The sequence below is a fragment of the Nannospalax galili genome, unplaced genomic scaffold (genome assembly GCF_000622305.1).
Source record: "Nannospalax galili isolate Female #2095 unplaced genomic scaffold, S.galili_v1.0 scaffold1387, whole genome shotgun sequence".
NCBI lineage: Eukaryota > Metazoa > Chordata > Mammalia > Rodentia > Spalacidae > Nannospalax > Nannospalax galili.
This window is the reverse complement of record NW_008355976.1, coordinates 801,336-824,918: the sequence shown is the minus strand read 5'-3', so window position 1 is coordinate 824,918 and position 23,583 is coordinate 801,336. Positions and strand designations below refer to the sequence as shown.

General features: G+C 46.3%; 1 protein-coding gene across 4 annotated transcripts in view; it reads right to left on the bottom strand.

Moving 5' to 3' along the window:
* Nucleotides 1-8,020, bottom strand: part of Stim1 (stromal interaction molecule 1) — a 241,258-nt gene extending 233,238 nt beyond the window's left edge. For 2 of the 4 annotated variants that reach the window (XM_008854105.3, XM_029556661.1), the window contains exon 1: nucleotides 7,282-7,457. In XM_008854105.3, coding sequence (XP_008852327.1) covers nucleotides 7,282-7,420 — 139 coding nt within the window. In that variant the 5' untranslated portion in view covers nucleotides 7,421-7,457. Of the gene's footprint in view, nucleotides 1-7,281 lie in introns of all 4 variants that reach the window. The other 2 variants (XM_008854106.2, XM_008854107.2) reach the window with 2 other exon arrangements.
* Nucleotides 8,021-23,583: the final 15,563 nt, after the last annotated feature.

The following is a 23,583-nucleotide window of genomic DNA, read 5'->3' as shown; positions in this document are numbered from 1 at the left end:
GTCTTTTTGAGACAGGGCCTCCCTGTAGCCCCAGCTGTCCTGGAACTTACTATGTAGACCAGGCTGGCCTTGAACTCACAGAGATCCGCCTGCCTCTGCCTCCCAAGTGCTGGGATTAAAGGAGTCCTGGGACTAAAGGTGTGCACCACCACGCCCGGCCCTTGAGTTAATATTTTTATCAACAGTAACAAAAAGAACAATCCACAGTAAGCCCAGTTTGATATCCTTTTTCCTCCCCAAGAGCCTGACAGCCAGAGCTGCTGGGTTTCCTGAGAATCGTTTTCCACAGTTAGAAATGTACTACAGCATGTCCATGAAGTCACTCAGCAATGGACCTCAAAGGCCCCCAGCAGAAAACCAAAACACCCCTTGGAGGACTTGGAGCCCAAGTCCTGTGAAGACCTAGGAAACTGCTTCCCTCAAGAAGGCCTCACCCACTCCTGGCCAAACAGCAGAAATTGTTGGGTGGGATTCAGTACTTACTTGTTTTGGCCTTTTCAGATGCGTCTCATTCTGTGGCCCAAGGTGGCCTTGAACTCATGGCCTCAGTCTCCCCAGGATTAGACATGAAGCCACCATGCCTGGCTAAAAGCAGAAATTCTGATTTGGTTTGGTGGTTTGCTTTGATGTTTTTGTTTTTAAGACAGGGTCTCATGTAATCCCAGGTTGACCCTAAATTCACTATGTACCTTAGGGTGGTGATTAAACATCTCATCCTTCTGTCTCTGTCTTCCAAGTATTGAAATTACAGGTGACCACCACTGCCACTCAGTAGAAAGTCTTAGCATGGTGACTCCATATACCTAAAAGGCCCATAAGTAGAATTCAGAAGCCTGAAAATTTGGATGGAAAAAAAAATTACATTTTCATTTTTTTTCTCCTTTTTAAAGATTTATTTGGGGGGGGCTGAAGAGATGGTTCAGCAAATAAGAGCACTGACTGCTCTTATAGAGGACCCAGGGGTTCAATTCCCAGCACCCAGCATCTACATGGCAGCTAACGACCGTCTATAACTCCAGTTCTGGGGGATCCGACACCCTCTTCTAACCTCCTCAGGCAATGCAGACACAGGTACACTTGGACACATGCAGGCAATACACAGAAAATAAAATAAATTTTTTTAATATTTATTTATTTGTGTAAGAATATATACATGTGTATGTACAGGTATGTAACACCCATGTGTGCACATCAGTCCTGAAGAGGGCATCAGGTGTCCTTTTTTTTTTTTTAAACTCCTGGAACTGGAGTTAAGGACAGTTCGTAGCCACCATGTAGGTGCTAGGAATCGAACCCGGGTCCTCTGCAAGAGCAGTCAGTGTTCTTAACTGCTAAGCCATCTCTCCAGCCCCCAGGTGTCCTTTATCACTCTCTGTCTATTAATTTGAGGCAGGGTCTCCCCTTGAACCTGGGACTCACACATTCTCAGCTAGACTGGAAGCCAGCAAGCCCCAGCAATTCTCCTGTCTCCACTCTCCTTGGAGCTAGATTTTGTGCTTGGGATACTCAGCTTATTATGTGGGTATTGGGATCTGAACTCCAGTCCTCATGATTGCACAGGAAGTGCTCTTAACTGCTTAGCCACCTCTCCAACTGTTTTGTTTTTGAAACAGGGTCTCACTATGTAACCCTGGCTGACCTAGAACTCAATTAAACAAGGCTGGCCTTGACTGATTGATCATCTTGCCTATCCCCTGAGTGCCTGGGATCATATACTATCCAACCCAGCCTACATCTTCATTTTCAATTATTCTCTTACTGAAAAGTATCTCTTTCAAATATATGTATATATAATATAGCCAGGCGTGGTAGTGTACACCTTTAATCTCAGACCTCAGTCCTCAGGAGGCAGAGGTAGGTAGATCTCTGTGCGATCAAGGCCAGCCTGGTCCACAATGTGACTTCCAGGCAGAATGGGACTAGGGAGACCCTGTCAAAAACAACAACAACAAAATCAAATATATGTATATGTAATATACATGCAACCAATCACAATATTAGAAATACCTATGATATTTTCATATCATATTACATTATTACAAATATCTGAAAATATTTACATTCATCATTAAGATTATGGTAATCAGGAGAACCACCAATAGGTCACACATATATAAGTGCAATCTTCCTATCTACAGGTAAAGCAGTTAGCCAATAATGAAGCAACTGTCTAGATACCCAACCACCCAACAATGAGATCCCTTATGTTCACACTGGTAGTAAGACATCCACAATACCCTCATTCCTTCAACCTCTGTTCCATGAAGCCCTCCTCAGCCACCTTAGAACCTGGTCCAACCTATATAGCTCTCTCTTCTTTAGCCTACACTCTCCATATTGTTGGAATTTGCACTTCATTAAGTCTGTGCATTTTGCTGTATTTTGTTTTGGTTTGGTTTGGGTTTTCTGTGGGAGGGTTGGGATTTTTTGGGTCATTTTGTTTGTTTGTTTTTATTTTTTTTTTTGAGACAGGGCCTCCCTCTAGTCCCAGCTGTCCTGGAATTCAACTATAAAACTCACAGAGCTCCCCTGCCTCTGCCTCCTAGTGCTGGAATTAGAGACAAGTGCCACCATACCCGGCTCATTTTTAGTATTTAATAGTACCTAAATAAAGCCAGGTATTATGGCACAATTATACCTATAATCATAGCACTTGGGAAGTAGAGGCAGCAAAATCAGAAGCTAAGGTCATCCTCAGTTACACAGTGAGCTCAAGGCCATGATTTATATACTAAATAACTAATCCAGGATCTACCAATAACCTACCATGAAGCTTCTATTTAATGCCTCTCTGGGTATCAGTTTCCTCATATATAAAAACAAGTAGGTTGAACTAATTGATATTTCCATCTCTTAACTTTTGAATTAAATAACCACTTTTTATCTCCCCAAAATCTGATAAAATCTATGGGGAAAATTGTAAAGCCTCCCCCAGCTTTCCCAGGCAAGGTTAGTCACCTGGTCCCCTGGGCTTCCCGTATCTTTCCTTCTGTATACATGTTCTCTCTTTCTCTTTCTCTCCCTTTCCCCCCGTCTCATGACATTTTGAAAGAATATATAACTTAGTAGCTGACGTAGAAGAATCAGAATTCCTGAATTCAAATTCTGGTTCTCTTTACTATCTGTATATCACTGAGCAAGTTATTTAACCCCTCTGATGTAATTTTCTGATCTATAAAATGAGGATAGTATTTATCAGAGAATAGTTGTAATAAATAATGAAAGCAAAGGCTTATAATAATTGCTATCATTACTGTTGATATTACTGTATCATTCTATCCTACTAGACAGTGGGTCCCAGGTTTAACTGTATTTCTAGTCCTTTCTCATCCCCCTGAGCACCTTATTTCTATTTTCCTCCATATCACTTGCCACAAGAGAATATATTTATGTGTTTATTAACTATCACCCCAAGAAGAGTATAACTTCTGTGAGGAAAGAAAACATCTCTTTCATTCATTCTTAAATCCTCACAGAAAGCATACATAGTAAGTGACCCAGAGCAGTCACTCAAATACTTGTTGAATAAATAGCACACGAGCTGGCACTGTTCAATGTTTGCTCAATCAATTAACCTAGCTAAAGGTGATTGTCAAAGCTGAGGCCTGGAAATAAGTACGTCCAGGCTGCCCTGGGATTAGTGTGTCCCTTTCTCTAGCCCCTGGTATTAGCTTCAACCAAGCTCCACCCACCTGCTCTTGGCCCCAGCCCAGTTCCGGGAGCCACCCTCAGCTAAAATTAGCATAGCTACCAAGATGGCCTGGCCATTTATAGCCCTGGAGGCAGCAGCAACGAGATGGGTGGGCAGGCTAAGCTCGGACCTGCCACTCCAAAGGGGTTGATTGAGAAGACAGCCTACATGCTGCATACTATGTAGATGCTCCTCCAAGGCCCTACCTAGTCTAGCTAAACCACAGTTTCTGATTAGAGACCCTGAATATGGCCTTATGGCAGCCACAACTTTGGGCTCCTCCCGCATCCCTCATACAATACACATTCTATAGAAAACATTTTGAGTTTCTGCAAGCAATGACCCTAGACCTAAGAGAGATTCCCAATGTTCAAGTTAGCTTCAAAACGCAGACCCTAGAGTAGCAGAGCCAACGCACAACACTTTACTGAGAAAGTGACAGTACAGCTGGGTGTTCAGATAGTGGGGGCGGGAGGGGGGGCAGAGAGCAACAGGAATGGCCTCTCTGCTCCCCAATGAAAGAAGCTACTAGCAGAGTACCTGCCTTCACTGCAAGCTCAGGGTTTAGAGGGGTTAGGGGTTTGGGTTTTTCTGTTTTGTTTGGTTTTGCTGTGGGGGGTCAAACGCATGACATCATGCATGCAAGGTAAGCACTCTATCAACTAAGCTATCAATATAGCCTCAGCCCCCACGGTCAGAGTTTTAATAGTGCTTGGTATATGCATGGAAAAGATGAGAAAATCATTAAGTACTTCTTTGTTTTACTTTTTTAAGTGGTGCTGGGGATTGAACCTAGGGCTTAACATACTAACCAAGCTCTCCCACCCCACTGCACTATAAGCATTTTAATTAAATCCTTCTTAGAATCAAATTTGATTACTAAAAAGAGATTTTATATATCACGCACGTGCATGCGCACACACTCACACACGCACACGCACACATCCCAAAGGAGAAAAATGGAATTCTTTCATCAACACACTCTCCAGAAGAGGAAAAGCACCCCTAGTCTTGGATCTCAGATACAGAGTCACCAGACTCTGCCTAATTGCCAGAAGGAGAACAACATTCTCTAGGCCCCACCTAGCACTCACTTAACAGGACAGGACCTGAGAAGATGGAAGAAGTCCAGGACTTAAGCATCAGAACACCTGTCTCAAAGACAAAGCACAGAACCCAGGTTTGTTCAGGTTTTTTTTCTTAGTGGGTAGAGGGGTACATGTACTATGACGCCCATGTGAAAGTCAGGGACCACTTTGTGGAGTCAGTTCTTTCCTTCCACCTTTATGGGGGTTCCAGGGCATGAACTCTGGTCACCAAACTTGCATGGTAGGCACTTTTATTCACTGAGCCATCTTACTGGCCCCAGAACCCTGTTTCTTCACATGCAAAAATGGAAATTTATTATCCTTTCCTGCATTTTAACAGGGCTACTATGTCACTTTGCAGAATAATTGTATATTACAAACTGTAAAAAACCTAGATTTGCCAGGTATGTTGACTCTGATTGAAAAAAATTGGTAGCTAGCTGGGTATAGTGTCTCATGCTTGTAATCCCAGCACTTGAGAGGTGGAGGCAGGAGGATCAAGAGTTCAAGGCCAGCTTCAGTATATAGCAAGTCTGAGGCCAACCTAGGCTATAAAGACATTGTCTTGAAAGAAAGGAAGAGAGGAAGAGAGATAGAAAGAGCTTTAGCAGAAAATAAAAATTCCTGTGTTCTCAAGGCACAGAGGGGTTGGAAAGGCTACAAGAGTTCCTGGCTATATAGAAAGCTTCTCCCTGAAACATTTGCAGAGCAGTCTATGAGCCACCTGTTTGCAAAATTAAGTCCCTCCCTGAGCAAAAGTCCAGAGAGCCCCAAGAAGACAACCTACTAGAATTATAGTGATGGGACACCCATTTTCCCACACAAACCATAGGCATTTACAATACCTAGAGTCTCTCTAAGACTCTCCCTAGAATATAATTACTATGACAACGAAAGCCAATTTCTGCACTGAGAGGAAATAGTGATGAAAAGAGAGCCCTTTGTGGCATAATCTGAAGAGCAAGTGCTCAAATATGATATGTGAGGGCAGGGGCTATCTCCATAACTCAAGTCATGAGGTATTCCTGAGAGAAGCTAGAATGCCTCTCTAACTTGGTCCAAAAATCATTTTCCTAAACTCAAAACGTTCTTTTAGCTCAGATCTAAAGTACAGAATACCTCTCTCTCAAAAGGATTCATGTTATCTATCATACACACCAATATTCTGAAGTGGAAAAAAACGGGATATATTATCAATTATAAACAAGGACGTCACTGGGACCCCAGAAATGCTATTCAGGGTTACTTCACAGTTCAGCAAATCTTTCCTTTCACAGCCCAGTAAGAAACACTATTTGCGCCAAGCTCTGGGAGCCTGGGAAACTTCCTATGAAGATGCAGAATTCACTTGCAGGAATGACCTACCTTTAAAGAAACAGCCCAAATACCATGCTCGTACATGGGGCAGTCCTGGCCTCATTTAAAAAGCAGCCCAAGAAGTACCTAGACATATACCCAGCCCAGTCACAAAAAGTAAAAGGGGGCAGCCCAAGATGCCATTCATAAAACTCCTCACCCACCATGACTTATATTTTCTTTTCCTGCTTGTATCAGCAAATACCCACTGAGCCATTTTAGTTTGCCCATCCTCAAAACACCCAGCTATACCTCTGCTCTGTATCCTTTAGGCCACAGCTTTGGGCAGATCAACGTGAGAGGGTGAGAGACTGGGAAAAGAGAACTGATCTATCTCTAAGCTTTATGTAAAATTATTGTATTTTTTTAAAGGTTCCTTTCTACTGCAAGAGGACACCACAGCTCCTGCTGCCAGAAAAATCTCCCCAAGTGTACAGGGAAATCAGGACAGATTAAAAATAATAACAGTAAGAACATGGAACCCCCACTCTCATCAGTCAGAAGAAACAGAGTAAGTCAACAAGTGATCCCAGGAATTTTATTATGCTGAAGTCAAGAAAAGGCCACTTAACTTCCCAGTGGTAAATAGGAATTCCATCTAAGGACTTGCCTTGATATTTCACATAGGGCACACAGGCAAAAGACAGCAAATTCTCTAAGGGAAGGGAGAGACTAGGGTTCTCCCTCTCGGTGGTTAGAACAGAAGGACACACCTGAACACAGAGCCTGCCAGCCCTGATCTTCCCTGCCCATCCCAAGTGGCCTCAATCCTCCACTTAGGAAGAAGCTGACTAAAAGCACTGAATTTATCGTCTGGGAAGACCATTCTTCCAGACAAGGAGTCCTGAAGGGGGGGGGGGGGTCTTACCTTGCTGATCTGAAAGGTTAAGGCGGCCCCAAAGGCTTCTCACTTTCAACAAGACATCCGGAGGAGGAATGAGGAAAGTTGCTCAGGGGAGATGGTAATATCAGCCCTAACTGCTGAACAGAAAGAACTTCTTGGACTACTGGGACTACGCAGTGCCATGTGCGAATCCTCCACCAACCTCACAGGTGCGAACCGAGACTGCAACTCGCCCACTTCAGGCCACTCAGTTCTGAGTCTGTCCAGCCCCGAGCCCCGACCAGCCCGCAGCAAGGCCTTACCTGCTTCAGTGGACTCTTCGGAAGTCGCTCCCGCGCCGGCTCCTGCCGTCTTCTCGCTAGGACCGTGGCTGAGGCTCTGGCCCTGATGCAGGAGGAGCCCCCAGAGAAGCCACACAGCAAGACGGGCGCACACATCCATGGCTCTAGGTCTCAGTCACCATGCGCCCGATGTAGACACCTTGAGATCCCACCAGCAAATCCCTGAGCCGGATAGAGTGAAGCAGCCGGTTCCCAGGCACGATGCCCTCGCGGCGCCGCAGTTGTCCAGCCACCTGCGGGCTTGCCTCCTCCCGCAGCCAAAGGTCAAGTGCTCCAAGTTTGGGAGCACAAGGGCCGGCGCCTCCGCTCGCGCAGTGGGTCCTCCCCGGCTGCGGCGGCCTGAGCTCTAGCTGCTTCCGGAGAGTTTGGGCAGGGTGGCTGCCGGGCCGCTGTCAGCGCCGCAGCCTGCTACACCCCTACGGGAGGGGGCGGGCAGATGTCCCGCCCGCACGGAGGTGGGGGAGGGCGAGAAGGGAGGAGAGAAGCGGGGCACCTGACCTCGACCCGCAGAGCGGCAGAAGTTCGAGCTTCGGCCTGCCCCTGGCAGGCCCGGGCGGACACGGATATCTCCGGGATCCCGAGACGCCCCCCCCCCAAGGCCGAGGTCAGCGCCCCCGCGCAGCCTCGCGCCTCGGCTGCCCCCGGAGCCCTGATCCAGAAGGCGGACGCACACGGTCCAGGCCCGGGACAGCGGCTCCCGAGCGGGCGGGAGCGCGGCGCGGGGCGGGCCCGAGGTGGGCGGAGGCGTGCTCTCCAGCAGGCCCGCCCCGCGCCGCCGGGCCCCCAGCGGAGCCCGGGCCCGCCCCGGAGCCAGCTTATCCCGGAATAACCTGTTAGAGGGGGCTGACTCGAGCACCCCGCGCTTCGAGGAGTGTCCCGAGGTCCCGGCCTACGCCGGTCTCCGTCAGGACCCCAGGAACAGGCCTCGGCCTCGCCCCGGCCTCAACCCAGCCTCCCGTCCTAACCGCCCGCCCGCGGGCGGGCCCCCAACATGCAGTTGCTCAGGTAACTCGGGCCTGCAGCGGCGGTGACAGCTACGGCACCGCCCGGATGGCCGGGCCGCGGCGCTGCTCCCCAGACTCAGCTGCAAAGCCAGGTTGAACCGAGGCCCCAGCACTACGAAAACCGCCCGGGAGCCACCTGAGGTGACCACTGTCCTGCGGGGTTTAGCCCTGGGGCACACTCCCAGCCCCCAACTCCGGACTCCGAGGCTCCGCCCTCTCGACCTGCCTCACAACCAACGGGCTCCCAGCTCTATGCGGCTTTGGAACCCGCGCGGCCCCGAGCCCTGGCACAGCGGCCCCTGGTGGTCAAATCTAAGTACTGCAGGAAGGACCAGCTCCTGTGAGGCCCTGCCCCTTTGGAGAGGTTTAAGGCTGGGCCAAGAGTGAGGCCCATTGGGTAAAATTGGTTTATAAGAAATTGACAAAAAGCAAAATGGAGGGACTGGAGAGATGGCTCAGAGGTTAAGAGCACTGACTGCTCTTGCAGAGGACCCGGGTTCGGTTCCCAGCACCCACATGGCAGCTACCAACCGTCCTTAACTCCAGCTCCAGAGGAATCCGAAGCCCTTTTCTGACATCCACGGCGTTGCACGACAGGGGTGCACTCACATACATACATGCAGACAATACACTCGTACACATAAACGACATGGCTGCACTCACATTCATGCAGGCAATACACTTGTACACATAAAATAAAATATTTTTTAAATGTTCTGTTGTACACTATTAAAAAAAAAAAGTCAAAATGGAATGTCCAGCCCACTTCGTAAAATTGCAAACACAGAGCGTAGTGTCCACCTGCTTTCCTGACAGCTCTTTCCGCCCCTCCAACCTAAATCAGATGCCCTTGCTTAGCTCTTCCAGCCCATTTTCCTACCTGCTTCCCATGCCCCACCCTCTTGAGGTTTATGGAGTAAGGCCTGTAGCCCTTCTCTCCCTGCAACACACTCTCCCTCCCATCTCTCTGAGTCCGTTAGAGGAGGCGGCAGTGACTTGAGAATAAGTGCCCCAATGAAGAGAGCGCTTCCTTTAACAAAGCCTACACTTCCTGTTCTTTTCTCAAGCTTACTGTCAGCAAATCTTTACTGAAACCTCTGTGCCCTACCCTGTCCTTGGCACTGGAGGCAGGAGACTGGATTGGGACCCGTCCCTCCTCTGACTGACAGTGATAAACCAGCTCCTCTTCTGAGCAAGCCCTTTGAAGACCAGGACACGGATTTGCCCAACAGCTGCCTGGCTTAAGGGCTAGGCTGTTGATATAAAAATACATGTTGGACGTCATCTACTACTCTCCACACTCCATCTTAAATTCCCATCACACTGGCCTTTTTGTTTTGTTTTGGTCTTATTTGTGTGTGTGTGTGTGTGTGTGTGTGTGTGTGTGTGTGTGTGTGTTAGCCTATTTGCAATGCAGAGTGTCAAACCTAGATCCTCACACACACTAAATAGCATGCTACAGCAGAGCTATGCCTCCCACATACAGCCTTCCTTCCAAGGTTTTTTCCCAAACATACCAAACAGCACTTCATATCCTCTGTATGTGTTTCTGCTTCTACCTGAAACCCTCCTTATCCTGGCCAATACAGCTGGCCTCTTGTTATTCCAGATAATGTTGAATGTCTCCTTAGAAATCCTTAAGCCTGAACTGTGAGCCTGAAACCTAGGGCTGGCAATACGGTTCAGTGGGTAAAGGAGCAGTATCACCAAGCCTGATGACCTGAGTTCAATGCCTGGACCCCACATAGCAGAATGAAAGAATTGATTGACACAAGTTATCCTCTAACCTCCACACATGCTTCCCACAGTTAATTGATTAAAAAAGAAAATAAACTTCTAGCCAAATATGATGTCACAGGCCTTTAGACCCAGCACTCAGAAGGCAGAGGCAGGCTGATCTCTGTGAGTTCAAGGCCAGCCTGGTCTACATGGTGAGTTCCAGGCCAGCTGGGGCCACAGGGAGACCCTGTCTCAAAAAGACAAAAAAAAAAAAATCAGTCTGCAGCCAGTTAGAACATAAATATCTGCCCCTCCCCCTGTAATTGTGATTGTGAGTTTTGAAAGGTCATTTCTGAGACATACACCCTACACACAGTAGGTACTTAGTCAAAGCTTGCTGGCATGAGTTAGTTCATTTGATCACTCAGCTATTCACTGAGTGACGCTGTATGCTGGAAAATTGGCCAGAACAGAAGTCAAACCCCAATTTTGATTCTATAGATCTACTCTGAGTCAGGATCTCAAACTCAAATGGCAGTGAACAAGTAGGTAATGTGGAGTTATAGAAGGTTGTTAGCTACCATGTGGGTGCTGGGAATCAAACCCAGGTCCTCTGCAAAAGCAACCAGTGCTCTTAACCACTGAGCCATCTCTCCAGCCCACATATTCCTTTTTTAAGGGTTTTGCAATTAACTGTCTCTTGTTCTTGTTCTATTCCTTACATGCAACTAATTTTTTTTTTTTTTTTTGGTCTTTTTGAGACAGGGTTTCCCAGTAGCCCCAGCTGTCTTGGAGCTCACTATGTAAACCAGGCTGGCCTTGAACTCACAGATATCCTCTGCCTCCTGAGTGCTGGGATTAAAGGCGTGCACCACCACGCCCGGCACATGCAACTAATTTTAAAGGTATAAAACTAGCTGGGAAGATGGCTTAGTCAATAAAGTGCTTGCTATACAACCCTGAGGATCTGATATGGCAGTGAACTGGGGAGGTGGAGACAGGTGGATCCCTGGGGCTCTCTGGCCTGCCAGTCTAGCCTACTTGGCAAACTCCAGGCCAATGAGAAATCTTACCTCAAAAAAAACCACAGTAGAGGTCTTCTGCTACATACACACACACACACACACACACACACACACACACACACACACACGCACCAAAGTATAAAACTGGAGATATGATTCAGTGGTAGAGCACATTCTTTCCTTGTATATAACCTTGAATTTCACCCCTAGTTTCACAAAAATAAACAATCTTATATAGGCCACATAAAACACTTCTATAGGGCCAGGCGTGGTGGCGGACACCTGTAGTCCCAGCACTTGGGAGGCAGAGGCAGGCGGATCTCTGTGAGTTCAAGGCCAGCCTGGTCTATATAGTGAGTTCCAGGACAGCTGGGAGGGACTACAGGGAGACCCTGTCTCAAAAAGACAAAAAAAAAAAAAAAAAAAAAAAAAAAACACTTCTGTAGTCAATATTAATCACTCGGGCTCGGTCATTTCTGTCTAAGCCACCTCCTGCTCATTTTTTTCCTTAAGAAGACAAACAGGAAAGAGAAATGTAAAGCATGCTTTATAGAGCTTCTTTCTGAAGTAAATAGATAGTTCCCTTTAGCCACCACATTATTCCTGTCGGAGTATGAGTGCATTACCAGTTTGATACAGAAAGCCTTGGTCTTGCTTGGCCTAATGAAGCAGGCCTGTAATCCCAGCTACTTTAGAGGCTGAGGCAGTGGGATCCGGGTTAGAGAGGTGGCTCAGCGGTTAAGCACCACCCATATGGCAGTTAGTAGTCATCTGTAACTCCAACTGCAGGGGATCCAACACCCACTTCCAGCCTCTGCCTGCGTTGTATGCACGGGTACACTTTCATACATGCAGGCAAAACACTCATACACATAAAAATTAATTTTTAAAAATTTGGCCAGGTGTGGTGGCACACGCCTGTAATCCCAGCACTTGGGAGGCAGAGGCAGGCAGATCTTTGTGAGTTCGAGGCCAGCCTGGGCTATATAGTGAGTTCCAGGACAGCTGGGGCTACAGGGAGACCCTGTCTCAAAAAGACAAAAAAAAAAAAAAAAAAAAAAAAAAAAAAAAAAAAAAAAATCTCAAGGCCTGCCTTGGTTACAAAGAGAATAAGGCCAGCCTTGACAACTGAGACCATGTCTCAAAATAAAAATAGGGTAGTAGTAGAGTATTTACATAGTATCATGAGGCCCTGGGCTCAATCCACCATAATACAAAAAAAAAATCTTGGCCTTAGAGGCAAGAAATCAGGGTCAGGTGCTTACTAATTCACACTTAAGATGTTGAATTTCTCAGAACCTGTTACATTTCCTGTGAAACTAAGAGGGTGTCTCAGAACTAAAAATACAGTCTGGGGAGAGAGTTCAGTTGCTAGAGTGCTTGCTTAGCATGCATGGAGCCCTGAGTTTAATCCTCAACACTACATGAAACCAGTTATAGTTAATGACTATAATTACAGCACTCAGGAGGCAGCAGGAGTAAGATCAGGAAGTTCAAGGTCATCTTTGACTACATAGTGAGTCCAAGGCCAGCCTGGGCTACCTGAGCCCTTGTCTCAAAAAAAAAAAAGATACAGGCCAGGCATGGTGGCACATGCCTTTAATCCAGTTCTTGGGAGGCAGAGGCAGGCAGAGCTCTGTGAATTTAAGGCCAGCCTGGTCTACATACTGAGTTCTAGGCCAGCTGGGGCTACAGGGAGACCCTGTCTCAAAAAGACAAAGAAAAAATACAATCACCGAATGACTTTTTTTTAGTATTTTATTTATTATTTTTATTTTATGTGTATGCATATATTTCCTGCATGTAGGTAAGCACACCTGTGTCATGCAATGCCTGCAGAGGAGAAGAGGCTGTCAGATCCCCTGGAACTGGAGCTATGGACGGTTGTTAGCGGCCATGTAGGTGCTGAGATTTGAACCTAGGTCTTCTGCAAGAACAGCCAGTGTTCTTAACCTCTGAGCCATCTCTCCAGACCCAAATGACTTTTTAAAATATTTTTATTATTTTTATTGTATGTGTATGATTGTATTGCCTGCATGTATGTGAGGGCATCTGTGTCATGCAACGCAGAGGTTAGAAGAGGGCTTCAGATTTCCCTGGAACTGGAGTTAAGAACATTTTGTAGCTGCCATGAGGGTGCTGGAAATCAAACCCCGGCCCTCTACAAGAGCAGTCAGTGCTCCTAACTGCTGAGCCATCTCTCTAGGCCCCCAAATGACTTTTTAAATTACCAAATTAGGGACTGGAGAAGGTTTAGAGCACTGGCTGCTTTTCCAGAGGACTCAGGTTCAGTTTTCAGCACCCACAGAGTAGCCAACAACCATCCATAACTCCAGTTCCAAAAGATCTTATGCCCTCTTCTGGCCTCTGCAGGCATTCCATGCATAGCTGCACTTACATATATACAGACAAAACACTCATATGACTAGAATAAAAATAAATAAGTTAACAAATTTAAATTACCGAATTACCAAATGAGCCAACAATTCAACATCTGGGCATACACCCAAGATAAAAGCAGGGTCTGGAAGAAACATTTGCACCCATGTCACATTTAAAGTAGCAGCATTTACAACAACTAAAACATGAAAATAGCCCAAGTATCCATGGACAGACAAGAGGATAAAAAAAATTATGTTATTTAAAGAAGTAGCCATGCACGGGTGGGACCTTTAGTCCCAGCACTCAGAAGGCAGAGGCAGGTGCATCTCTGTGAGTTCAAGGCCAGCTTGGTCCACATAGTGAGTTTCAGGCCAGCTGGGGCTACAGCGAGACCCAGTCTCAAAAAGACCAAAAAGGGGGGGGGGGGGAGAAGGACCAACAGACTGTTCAGCAGGTAAAGGCACTTGAGTTCCATCCCCATAATCCACATGGTAGAAGGAAAGAACTGACTCCCACAAGTTGTTCTCTGATCTACACACACACACACACACACACACACACACACACACCAAAAATAAATTTAAAAAATTTTTTCTACTTATTATTTTTATTTTATATGTATGTGAGTGCACCCATGTCGGGCAATGCCGCGGAGGTCAGAAGAGGGCGTCAGATTCCCCTGGAACTGGAGTTACTGTTCATAGCTGCCATGTGGGTGCTGGGAATTGAACCCGGGTCCTCTGAAAGAGTGTTCTTAACCTCTGAGCCATCTCTCCAGCCCCTAATTTTTAAAATTTTTAGTTAGCATAAAAAGTAGTGGGTTTCAGGGCTGAAGAGATAGCTCAGCGGTTAAGAACACTGGCTGTTCTTGCAGAAGACCCAGGTTCGAATCCCATAACCCACATGGCAGCTAACAACTGTCTGTAACTGCAGTTCCAAGGGATCTGACAGCCTCTTCTGTCCTCTGTGGACATTGCAAGACATGGGTGTGCTTACCTACATGCAGGCAATACACACATACACATAAAATAAAAATAATAAACAAAGCCGGGCGTGGTGGCACATGCCTGTAGTCCCAGCACTTCAGAGGCAGAGGCAGGCAGATCTCTGTGAGTTCAAGGCCAGCCTGGTCTACATAGTGAGTTCCAGGACAGCTGGAGCTACAGGGAGACCCTGCTTCAAAAAGACAAAATAATAATAATGATAATAAGAATAATAAATAAATAAAAAATATTGTTTTAAAGTAGTGGATTTCGTCTAACATTTTCATACACATATATCATCATACCTTGTTTTTTGGGGTGGGGGTCTTTTTGAGACAGGGTCTCCCTGTAGCCCCAGCTGGCCTGGAACTCACTATGTAGACCAGGCTGGCCTTGAACTCACAGAGATCCGCCTGCCTCTGCCTCCCAAGTACTGGGACTACAGGCGTGTACCACCACGCCCAACTTTATACCTTGTTCTTATTCAGTCTGTAATATTCTTCTCCATCTCCTCACTCTCTCGCTGGTCCCTTCTTTCCCAAATAATCTGTCCTGTTTTCATGTCACATATATTCAAGCACCCCTCCTGTCCTGCCATTTCCCTTCTTTTACACTTCTTTCTCCACTCTCATGGTTCCCTTTCTACTCTCATGTCCTACATACGTGTGTGTGCATATGTGTGTATAAATTTAAACTAGCTAGTGAACATGAAACCAAATACTAACACTTGTCTTTCTGGGTCTGGTTTGTTTTGCTTAATATAATGATCTCCAGTTTGATCCATTATCCTGAAAATGTCAAAATTTCATACTTTATAACAGAATAAAATTCCATTGTATATATGTACACACAAAAAAGAGTTTATGGCATTAGTCAAGTGTGGTGGCCTATTACTGTTATATCAGCACTTGAGAGAGGTGAAGAAAGGAGGATTAGGAGTTCAAGGGCCATCCTTGGCTACAGAACCAGTTAGAGGCCAGCCTGGACTACATGAGATAGTGACTCAAAGCGAAAGGAAAAAGAGGGCTGGGTAGATGAGTTCAGTAGCAGAGTGCTTGCCAACACTTTGAGTTCCATCCCCAGCAATACAACGCAGAGAGAGAGAGAGAGAGAGAGAGAGAGAGAGAGAGAGAGAGAGAGAGAGAGAGAGAGGAGAGAGAGAGAAACTAGATCTACTCAAAGGTTTAGCAATCTCTCTGAAATGCTTTGTTAGTGGCGTACCCTGGTGTCCAAAAATAGAAAGTACAGTTGCTGCTGAGAAACTGGCTGAGGAGCTCTGCTTCTAGCAAGAATCATCTCCCTTTCCAGAAACACTTCTTGAATATTTTTTTAATATTTTATATATTATTTTTATTTTATGTGTATGTGTGTATTGCCTGCGTGTAGATAAGTGCACCCATGTCATGCAGTGCCTGCGGAGGACAGAAGAGGCTGTCGGATCCCCTGGAACTGGAGTTAGGACAGTTGTTAGCTGCCATGTGGGTGCTGGGATTCGAACCCAGGTCTTCTGCAAGAACAACCAGTGTTCTTAACCGCTGAGCCATCTCTCCAGCCCAGAATCCTTTTTTTTTTTTTAAGATATGTTTTCGTTTTATTTTGACAAGATCTCACTATGTAGCCCTAGGTGGCCTGGAATTCTTTATGTAGACCAGGCTAGACTTGAACTCACAGAGATCCGCCTGCCTCTGCCTCCCAAGTGCTGGAATTAAAGAAATGGGCCACCATGCCCAGTGTAACTTTATTTATTTATGAATGATTTATTTTCATGTGTATGAGTGTTTTGCTGGCATGTATGTAAATGCACCATGCCAAGCCTTCAGAGGCCAGAAGAGGGGGTCAAGTTACCTGGAATTGGTGTTACAAATTGTTGTTAGCTGCCATGTGGGTGCTGGGAACTGAACCTGGGTCCTCTACAAGAACAGCCAGTGCTCTTAGCTGCTTAGCCATCTCTCCAACCCCAACTTCTGGAATCTTACTGGCAATATTCATTCACTAACTCAAAATCTACTGAGCATCTACTCATAATAAGCTACTTCCTACTCTCATAGAGCACAATTTTTAAGGGAAAATAAATAGATGTATATAAAAGAGAATTAGTAATTGTTGACAATGTCTTGAGAGGGATTTTTATAGAAATAGTTGAGGAAGCACAGAAAAAAGACAGTTACCAAAAGTAGTCAAGAAGGCTGTGAGGAGGTACAGACTATGAAAGTGAGAGGCAAGTGGGCAAGTTCTAATATCAAACTGCCTAGATTCATATCCAAGCTCTGATGTATGACTTCCAAGCAAGTGACTCAATCTGTCTGACTTCAGTTTCTCCCTCTGGCCTCAATTTTCCAATCTGAAAAAGGAAGGGTTCTATAAAGCTTAGATGAGTTGAGTTGAAGCTACAGGGTAGCTCACACCTGTAATCACGGCACTTGAGAGGCTGAGTCAGTAGAATTGCCACCAGTTCAAGGCTACAGAATGAGTTCCAGGCCAGTCTGGTCACAGTGTAAGACTTCTCAAAAGAAAAAAAGGGCGGTGTGGTGGCGCACGCCTTTTATCCCAGCATTTGGGGGGCAGAGGCAAGCAGATCTCTGTGAGTTTGAGGCCAGCCTGGTCTACATAGCGAGTTCCAGGCCAGCTGGAGCTACAGGGAGACCTTGTCTCAAAAAGACCAAAAAGAGGGGGGCTGGAGAGATAGCTCAGCAGTTAAGAACACTGACTGTTCTTGCAGAAGACCTGGGTTCGAATCCCAGCAACCACATGGAGACTAACAACTGTCCGTAACTCCAGTTCCAGGGGATCTGACAGCCTCTTCTGTCCTCCACTGGCATTGCACGACATGGGTGCACTTACCTACATGCAGACATAACACTTATACACGTAAAATAAAAACAATAAATAAGATATTTTTAAAAAGACCAAAAAGAGAAGAAAAGAAAAAGAAAAAAAGATTTGAGGAGTTAATATATATGAAGCAATTGGAACTGCGTCTAGCATAATGTGCTCAATAAATATTGACATTATTCTACAACAAGTGTTAGAACCATCAAAGAATTGCACCAAGGGCTGGAAAGATGACTTCAGTCCCAGCACTCGGGAGGCAAAGGTAGGCAGATCTCTGTGAGTTTGAGGCCAGCCTGGCCTACGTAGTGAGTTCCAGGCCAGGTGGGGCTACAGGGAGACTCTGTCTCAAAAAGACCAAAAAATTTTTTTGTTATTTATTTTTATTTTTTGTGTATGAGTTGCTTGCATGTATGCAAGGGCAACCCGTGTCATATAATGCCTTCTGAGGATAGAAGAGGATGTTGGAGTCCCTGGAACTGGAGTTATGGATAGTTGTTATTAGCCATGTGGTTGCTGAGATTTGAACTTGGGCCTTCTGCAAGAGCAGTCAGTGTTCTTAACCTCTGAGCCAGCTCTCCAGCCCCATAAAAACAATAAAAATTATTAAAAAAAAAATAGGACATGGAGCTTGTCTTTCACAGCACAGATAAAAAGAAGGGGAGAGGGGTTGGAGAGATGGCGCAGACATTAAGAGCACTAACTTCTTGCCCAGACGTGGTGGCACATGCCTTTAATCCCAGCAGAGGCAGAGGCAGGCGGATCTCTTTGAGATTGAGGTCAGCCTGCTCTACATAGATAGTTTCAGCCAGCTGTGGCTATAGGGAGACCCTATATAGACCCTATACAGGGAGCTCACTATGTAGACCAGGCTGGCTTTGAACTCACAGAGATCTGACTGCCTCTGCCTCCTGAATGCTGGGACTAAAAGCATGTGCCACCACACCCAGCCTACAAAATAATTTTTAAAGCAAAGAAGGAATGAAGAGATGGTGTCCACTTCTCAGGTAGGCTGAGAAAGACCAAGGGATCAAAAGGAGCCTCAAGAAGGCTGTTCCCTGAAGCAACTTTAGAGATAAAGAAGAATTTGGATTTTAAGGTTAGTCAGTAGGGGCTGAGACTGGAGTTCAGCTGCAGGAGCTAGATGGAGTTCAGTGAGAATCAGGGCTGGAAAACCTATTTGGAAGTCACCAAAGCTCAGATGAGCTCATCCAGGTCCTTTCTCCTCCCTATCTCTTCACCCACCCTTCCCTTTCGGGGGTACTGAGTCCATCTTTGGCATTTTGACCTTGAAAAATAGGGAAGAGAAAAACCCTGAAAATATTATCTGGTTGTGGAAATTAATATTTGTGATACCATTGGCCAATTTACCATTCCACAACTGTTATCTTAGTTCATCCTCACAATCCCTCAAGGTATTTGTCATTCCCTTTTGAAAATGAAACTAAGACTCAGAAGGTAGCTCTGTCATATGCTGTTACAACACTCTGTACTTTTGTATGACTACCTGTTTATCTTCTTTGCTAGTTATATCAGAATAGGGCTTTGTCTGTGTTTTCATTTCATCATTTGCAGGAAAACTATGCCTTGCAACAAGAAAATTTTCAATAAATATACATTGAGGGAACTGGGGATATGGCTCAGTTGGTAAAGTGCTTGTTATATAAGCATGAAGATCAGAGTTCAAATTCCCAGCACCCAGGTAAATGCCAAGCACAATGGTGTGTGCCTGTAATCCCAGTGCTGGGGAGGAGGAGACAGGAGGATCCCTGAGGCTTGCTGGCTAGCCAGTCGAGCCAAACCAGCAAATTCCAGGTTCAATGAGAGACCTTATATCAAAGAGTAGGGCTGAGCCTGTTGATGCACACTTTTAGTCCCAGCACTCGGGAGGCAGAGGCAGGCAGATCTCTGTGAGCTCAGCCTGGTCTACATAGTAAGTTCCAGGCTAGCTGGAACTACCGGGAGACCCTGTCTCAAAAAGACCGAAAAAAGAAAAGTAAGGCACTGTACAGATGGCTCAGTGGTTAAGAGCATTGGCTGCTCTTGCAAAGGATCTGGGTTCAGTTCCCAGCACCCACATGGTAATTAACAATTGCCTGTAACTCCAGTTCCAGGGGATCCAATGCCAGTTCCAGGGGATCCAATGCCCTCTTCTGACTTCTTTGGGTATCGTACAACATGGGTATACTTATATACATGCAGACAATACGCTCATACACATAAAAAATAATAATGATAAGTAAAAAAATTTTTGGTCTTTTTTTTGAGACAGGGTCTCCCTGTAGCCCCAGCTGGCCTGGAACTCACTGTGTAGACCAGGCTGGCCTTGAACTCACAGAGATCAGCCAGCCTCTGCCTCCCGAGTACTGGGATTAAAAGTGTGTACCTCTGGGTGGGGTGGCACACACCTTTAATCCCAGCACTTGGGAGGCACAGGCAGGTGGAGCCTCTGTGAGTTCAAGGCCAGCCTGGTCTACAGAGTGAGTTCAAGGCAGCTGGAGCTACAGGGAGACCCTGTCTCAAAAAGACCAAAAAAAAAAAAAAAAAGGGTGTACCAAAAAAAATATTTTTTAAAAAGAAAGGGGGAGGGGCTGAAGAAATGGTTCAGGGGTTAAGAGCACTGGCTGCTCTTGCAGAGGACCTGGGTTTGATTCCTAGCACCCACATGGTGGCTAATAATTGTCCCTAACTCCAGTTCCAGGGCATCCGATGCCCTCTTCTGACCTCTACAGGCATAGCATGACATGGGTGCATTTACATACATGCAACATTACACTCATACAGGTAAAATAAAAATAAGAAATAAAAAAAAAGAAAAAGGTGGAGAGTGATTGAAGAAGGCACCTGACTTCAACTTCTGGCATGTGCAATGCACACACACACACACACACACACACACACACACACACACTGAATTGAAGGAATGATGTAAAAGGTTATATGGCTTGTCAAATGCCATACTATATCACTACTAGGATTTGAATCCTTTCAGCTCATTCTATAATCTCTATTCTACCTCACCAAGAACTTTCAGAGGTTGAGGCAAGAAGCTCAGGAGTTCAAGGCCAGCCAGCCTCAGCTACTTAATCAGTTTGGGGATCTGCCTGGCTACATGAGACAAACAACAAAAAACAAATGAACAGGGGCTGGAGAGATGGCTCAGTGGTTAAGAACACTGGTTGTTCTTGCAGAAGACCAGGGTTCGAATCCCAGCACCCACATGGCAGCTAACAACTGTCCGTAACTCCAGTCCCAGGGGATCCGACAACCTCTTCTGACCTCTGCGGGCATTGCACGACACGGGTGCACTTACCTACAAGCAGGCAATACATGCACACACATAAAAAATAAAAATAAATATAATAAAATTAAAAATCAAAAAACAAATGAACAAAAAAACCTTCTAAATGTCCAAGTGCCATGGTATTCTCGTGTCTCAGTGGTCTGGAAGCATATATATATGTTCACCACCTATAAAAACTCGCCTGCTGAATAGGACTTAGCATGTATGGCAGAGTGCACAGGGTTTGGTGGGGGGATGCGGGTAACATGGATGGGGGAGGGGGTCTGGATTTGAGTGGGAAATGTATGAAATTTTAAAATCTCAATAAAAAAGTTATCTATGTAAAAATATGTTATGTACATGTATGAAATTTTCATAGAATAAAAAAAATACACACACACACACACACACACACACACACACACACACCTCACCTGCTTGGAAACAGCAAACAGCAAACAAGAGATTAAGAAAAGAAGCAGCACATCTGGGATGAATTTGTGGTCTTTTGAACCTTCTTCAGTTTAGCATTTTTCTCCTCCAAGAAACCTTTCCTGATGGCTCCATCTCCCTATCTCCCTCTTCTGGTCTTACTGGGCCCTTCATATATCTGTGCCACAAAAGCGACTTCAAACCACCTGGATGCCAATGGTTCTACACATATTAGTAATTTATTAAAGCTATTTCATTCCACAGATGTTTACTGAACACAGATGTGTGCTCAGGCCTGTCTGTGTTGGGTCCAGTGGGTGGACACAGACGAATCAGACACAACCTCAAAGGACTTACAGTCAGTAGAGGAGACAGACATTAGACACAGATACAATTTACTAGAGCACAAAACACGATGACCTAAGTGATATTAAAGAACTGTGAGCAATATGCTCTATGCATAAACCTTAATTACTTAATTACTGTTTTCAAGGGTGTATCATAGAAGGTCAGAACTGAAAGGTATCATCTACTTCAACCCCTTGTTTTCCAGTGGGGAACCTGAGACGCAGAGAAAGGTAGGGCTTCACCTTAAACCTCAGTAGTCTGACTGGATAAGTCTAGACTTTTAGGTTTTCTGAAATACAGCTCTGGGATTTTTCCTTCTCTGCTGGTAGTTTCAAATCCAACAGACCCATATCCCATAAGACTGAGCAATCCCGAAGTAGGTTCTCCCTCCTGTACTAGGGTGAGGCAAGCCTAAGACACTCCAGCTCAGGAGGCAAAGCCTATCCCAGGCTGCCAATCCAATTTTTCAATCTACTGCACTGAATATTCTTACTACTCTGTTCTTATCACTATGCCCCTTAATTGATTTTAAAATATTTGCTATATATAAATAAGATTTTTGTTTGTGGTCTGGGGTATAGGGCTATGCACATGCTTAACAAGCACTCTACTACTGAACTACAACCCAATTTTCAATCTTTTTTCCAGACAATCTTCTTTTTAAGATTTTATTTATTATGTGTATGGGTGTATTGCCTGCATGTATGTGAGAGCACCCGTGTCGTGCAATGCCACGGAGGTCAGAAGAGGGCGTCAGATTCCCCTGGAACTGGAGGTAAGGACGGTTCATAGCCACCATGTGGGTGCTGGGAATCGAACCCGGGTCCTTTGCAAGAGCAGTCAGTGCTCTTAACCGCTGAGCCATCTCTCCAGCCCTGAAATTCTTTTTTTTTTTTAAGTCAGGGGTCACATGTAGCCCAGGCTGGCCTACAACTCCTGATCCTCCTGCCTCCACCTCCCGTGTGCTGAAATTACAGGCATGTGCTACAACACCTGGCTTGGAACATACTTTTTAATGGCTTCAGTGAAGCCATTTGACTGTGTGGTCCGCCTCAGAGCCCTGTTATTTCTGGGACTCACAATCGTCTCTGTCCATTAAACACCAAGCATCAGTTCCATGCTCTTAAATTTCTCCCTAGCTCATTCTGCTCTTCCCTTCTTATGGAGAGGAATTTGTCTCAAGGACCAAAGCAGAGGAGGAGAGATTCACAAGCCTCCTGAGAGGTCAGAGGAGGCTCACTCAGTCCTGTCATTCACCAGCCTGAATGTGATAATCTTCACTTTCTACACAGTAGGTCCTCATGGACACCTATTCTGATATCTTCACCACCTCAGGATAGAGAATATTATTTAAATTTTACCAAAGACAGAAACGATGCATGACAAGGTGAAACTTCTTGCTGGAATTGATCGTCTTTATTTGTAGAGCCTCTCTAAGACAGGAAACCTGCATACTATTTCCACTGCACCTAGAGCGGAGCCCTGCACGTGGTAGGAGCCCAGAAAGTTTGCACAGAGCCAGAGACGGATTCAGGGCTGGGGAAAAGCAGCACCAGAGGGCGCCCACGAGACCGCCCACCCGCGGGTCCCCTGGGCCAGGCCGGACTAGAGGCCTGGGTGCGGCCCTTCAGCTCCGAGCAGTAGGGCACGGGGTGAGAACCCGGAGCAAAGGGTGCCCCACGTCCCCCCACGCCCTGCCCCCTCCCTGAGCCTCGCGGAGCCGCGAGGTGCGGAACGACGACACTACATCCTGTTTTTGGGGCCCGCGCGGCTCCGCCTGCGCCTCTGCTGAGCGTGTCTTTTCCCCGGGCTCTGACTACAGCTGCCCTTCCCCCAGTCTCCCCACCCTCCCCAGGGGTCTGGGGCCTTCCCACTGCTGAATCACCGCCACCCCTTGCACTCCCCCGGGGCTCAGGGCAGGGGTGGGGACTGCCCCAGCCTAACCCATCACCGCCAAGCCCTAGCCAGCCGCGGCCACCGCTCCATCACCGGCTGGGGGCAGGACCGGGCCTAGGGGCGCCCTTCCTAGCCTTCGCGCGGAGGTTGTGGGGGGGCGGGAGCAGATGGCGGGGCAGGGGGCAGATGTCTAACCTGGGGCCCGTGCTGGGGTGAGATGTCATGGGGGAGACCTGCCCTTGAGAGACCCGAAGGGGACCTACAGGTGGGGGACTGTGGGGAGTCGAGGACGGTCGAGGGGGCGAAGCTCGCAGAAGACAGCCGGCCGGAGGGCGGGGAAAGGGGCCTGCGGACTTCCTGGT